Source organism: Poecilia latipinna, unplaced genomic scaffold, assembly GCF_001443285.1.
Source record: "Poecilia latipinna isolate Pla-1442-1.1 unplaced genomic scaffold, P_latipinna-1.0 Scaffold609, whole genome shotgun sequence".
NCBI classification, from domain to species: domain Eukaryota; kingdom Metazoa; phylum Chordata; class Actinopteri; order Cyprinodontiformes; family Poeciliidae; genus Poecilia; species Poecilia latipinna.
In genome coordinates, this window is record NW_015113225.1 from 101,144 (window position 1) to 104,974 (window position 3,831).

The 3,831-nt window shown below is 37.0% G+C and overlaps 1 protein-coding gene across 2 annotated transcripts in view; it reads right to left on the reverse strand.

Moving 5' to 3' along the window:
- vps50 (VPS50 subunit of EARP/GARPII complex) overlaps positions 1 to 3,831 on the reverse strand; it is a 121,052-nt gene that overhangs the window by 56,664 nt on the left and 60,557 nt on the right. For both annotated transcript variants that reach the window (XM_015042936.1, XM_015042937.1), the window contains exon 13: positions 2,873 to 3,005. In XM_015042936.1, the coding sequence (XP_014898422.1) occupies positions 2,873 to 3,005 (133 nt within the window). The remainder of the gene's footprint in view (positions 1 to 2,872; positions 3,006 to 3,831) is intronic.

The following is a 3,831-nucleotide window of genomic DNA, read 5'->3' on the forward strand; positions in this document are numbered from 1 at the left end:
TTGGGGTGAGAAAAAGAATTTTTTTAAAAATAAAAAATTTTTTACCCCACCCAAAAAAAAAAAAAAAAAAAAAAAAAAATCGGCAGTATTAAAACACCAAGGGAGCTTTGAATGTAACAGCACTACTGCATGCACTTTAGCAATGTTCATAAATATCTCTGTTAAATCAGATAAAGGAGCCAGTGATAGCATGGTTACTACATATTTATTTAACCCTTGGAAACTTTTTTTCAAGCCGGTCATTTTATTAACATAACAAAACAATTGTTGTGCCAAATTTGCATAAAATGCAATAATTTCTAATGCATACAATGAAGAAATGAGAACCAAAATGTTAAAAATCAAGATTTAAATTAATCACACAAAAATTAAACACAAATTTTGTAAAAGGCTTCAGAAAACAAGTAGTTTTTTTTTTGTTTTTTTTAAACCAACAAGGAACTCTTCATCCATATGGCGGCTACCTGAACATTTTCTCTTTTTCAGACCTTTCTGTTGTTGTGTGTAAAAATCCCATTAGAGAAGCAGTATTTCAGAAGCAGTTTCTGAAATACTCAGACCAACCCGTTGGTACTAAGAACCACGCAACGTTCAAAGTGCCTTAAATCACCTTTGGATGCAGTTCTGACGCTCAGTTTGAACTTAAGTTTCTCACAGTCTAACTATCTAAATGAATTTGGTGGTTTTAGCTGATTTGCTGTTTGTGTTGACAAAAAAAAAAAAAAAAAAAAAAAAAAACACCTATAAAATGTCCAATGAATGCATAAAGATTGTACTGAAAAAAAGGCATATCACTTGTGCAATGACACGCGGCATTTGTTTGGCTAAACTAGCTAAAAAATGCTAATGGGTAATACGTCTCCAGATGTTTTCAAATGGTATGTCAAGAGTTACATAATCTGAGGTGGTCACTTTAAGATGGACTCAAGTAACGAACATGAAAACAGAGATTTTAACAATTTGGAACAAAATCCAATTGAGCATTTACAGACAAGGTCAACGTGAGAAACATCACAGAAAACAAGACTCAAAGGACTAGCTGTCAGGCTCTGGCTTAGCATGAAGCCCAAGGCACCTCACCGTCTTTGTCCTGTGGACAAAAGGGACTGACACATTAATGAGCACAAGATTTTCGAGAGCAGCGCCTAGTGTCAGTTTTTATTTACTGCAGAAATATGACTGGTAGGTGGTGGAGTCGGAAAGCAGTGTGTTGACGTTTGGAGATTTTGTGACCTCTTATATGAAATAAACGTCAGTGCCGTTAGAACGCCATGTTCAATGGGATCATCAAAGCCTCTTCAAGAAATCTCTACATAACACATATTTTCCATCAAGAATGTCTTTTATTAGCTATTGTATCCATTGTACAATAGCTAATAAAAGAACTGATGTTCATGAGTTTTCACATCATCCTGAGCGCTGACTGGTGGCCTGTGCCTTCATTCTGCTGGCAATGGGGGATCATCAATGCCTTCTGAACACAAAGTGTTCTTGTGATATTTGAATGCATAAGATCCTGTTGCTGAAATGTGTTGTTAATAAAACCTACCAGCACATAAACAAAAAATCTCATTGATATTCCAAATTGCAACTAAGACGCAATGAAATTAAGTGGAAATTCATTCCAATATCCAAGCAAATATCCAAATTGAATGCAGTGTAGAGCTCGAGGGTAAGCAATGCACAATTTGTTCCACCTAAAAATGAACTGAAATTTAAACTGTATTTTTCATACGTTTGTCCTTTGGGCTTTTTGACATATGATCCATGAATAAGAACAGCAAAAGCAAAAATAATTGTATGCAAATCTTATTTTTTAAGTCTTTCAATTTAATTTCCTAAACAACTGAAGCCACACCCACACATGACTCTGGTTCAGGGAAACCTTGCTATCACCACCAAGCCCATTAGGCACCAATTACCCCTCATATTCAACTGAACACAAAACAACTGCCATCTAATGATTTCTGGTTTCATTTTTTTAGCTTCTTAAATGTAAAATTTCTCACCTCTGTGCCCTTATTCACCGTGCAATGCTGTGTTAATCACATGGTGTCACACAAAAAACAAAAAAAAACATAAAAATCCACAGAAGCACACCTGATTTGTGAAGATGTATTCCTGGTTGGGCATAGCTAAGGGTACAATAAATCGCTAACCTTCACACCACACATGTGCGGTTTTCCTAAAAGCAAATACATCAGCTAATATGAGTGAAAACATAAACATGATGTGTACATCTTACATTTTCAGTATAAATTAAGGAAAGAACAGGATTCTGCCTCAGTTTGTGGGATTAAGGAGAAAAAGGGCTGTCACAGGACTTAATTTAATTTTCCACAGCTGAATGTATAGAAAGTCTATTTTTGGGATTATTTTAATCTTAAAACAGATTTTAAGATTAAAGACGGAAGAAGCACGTTAGATAAACCACAACCAAGCTTCCAACAATGAGTTAGGGAGCTCCTTATGAAGGTTTGGAGTATCAAAACAGGGCTTGTTCAATATATAGCAAACAGATTGTAACATCAAAATGTTTTCATTCCAAAGGACTGTTTGGGATGCAAATCTGTTTGAGTTTACACTTGGCATATCAATGTCTTAATCGGCCTGATGCATGGAGTCTCAGCGGAAGAGATGTCCACACATCTTACAAATAACAGGGCCCAAAATGCACATAGTAAAGGGGACACGCACAAAAACCTCCAAAAGAAACTATATAATTATTTCAACTGTTATTGTCATAGCATTGACCAATAATAATCCAAACTGGTGATTTTCTAACATCGTGCAGCCCCAGTCGACACCTAACAGTTCAGAAGACAGAAACGTATTTCTGAAATGAAAGAACTATAAAAGGGAACGTTGCTACCTTGCGATGGCACCGTCTTCTGTTTGTCATGCTCCTCGTGCCACTGCATGGTGCGGTGGTAGCTCAGCATCACCTCCCAAAGAGCCTTGCAGAGATCTGTCAGGCAGGGGATGTAGCTGTCGAGGGTGATGTGCTGCCAGAAGAAAAGCGCAAGGAAGACAAAGCCAGATCAAACATCGTTTTCTAGAACTGTTTACTTCTCAGCGAGTCATACATACTTCGCTTCTAACAGCCACATGAAAAGAAACGAATGGGTAGGGGTGCATGAATGTTCTAAATACATTTTTTTTTTGAAGATGTCTACAACTGAGCTAAATCTTCGTCACGCACACATTCCAATCAAGAAGTGATCTGTAATTGTTCTGAGGTGAGACGGACAAACAAACGTACATACTGGAATATTTTAGGACAACAAGTCTTCCATAGATTTGAATTATTGATTGGAAGTCTTCTTATTTCATGACATCTAATTAGCTTGTTTTGCATTGCTAGTATGTGAAAAAAGCCAGCTTTACTTGCACCTTATTTTCCACACGCAACTGTAAAGGCATGTGGATTTTACGGCAATACAACAAAGACCCTCACCTGCTATTTTCTGAGTTGTTTGTTTCTGTACTGAGTTGCTGGTAAAATGAAACTTCCTCACACAACTCCAGCTTTGAGATTACATCCCCAACAGACAATCTCCTGTGTTGAAGCAACCCCAGAAATTGTCCTGTCAAAATCACCCAATCACAATTCTTTGAAAACATCTTAAACTGGCCTGAAGGAATATTTTTAATCTAATACAGAATGTCCGAAGGGAGCCGATCAACCATAAAGGCTTGGAACTCGTCACCGAAGATAAATATTCAAGACACAAGTGGAAAGACACAAAAAACTAGGGTAACACTTTATTTGAAGGGGGGTGAATAAGACTGTCATGACACTTTCATAAACATGACATAACACCTGTCATG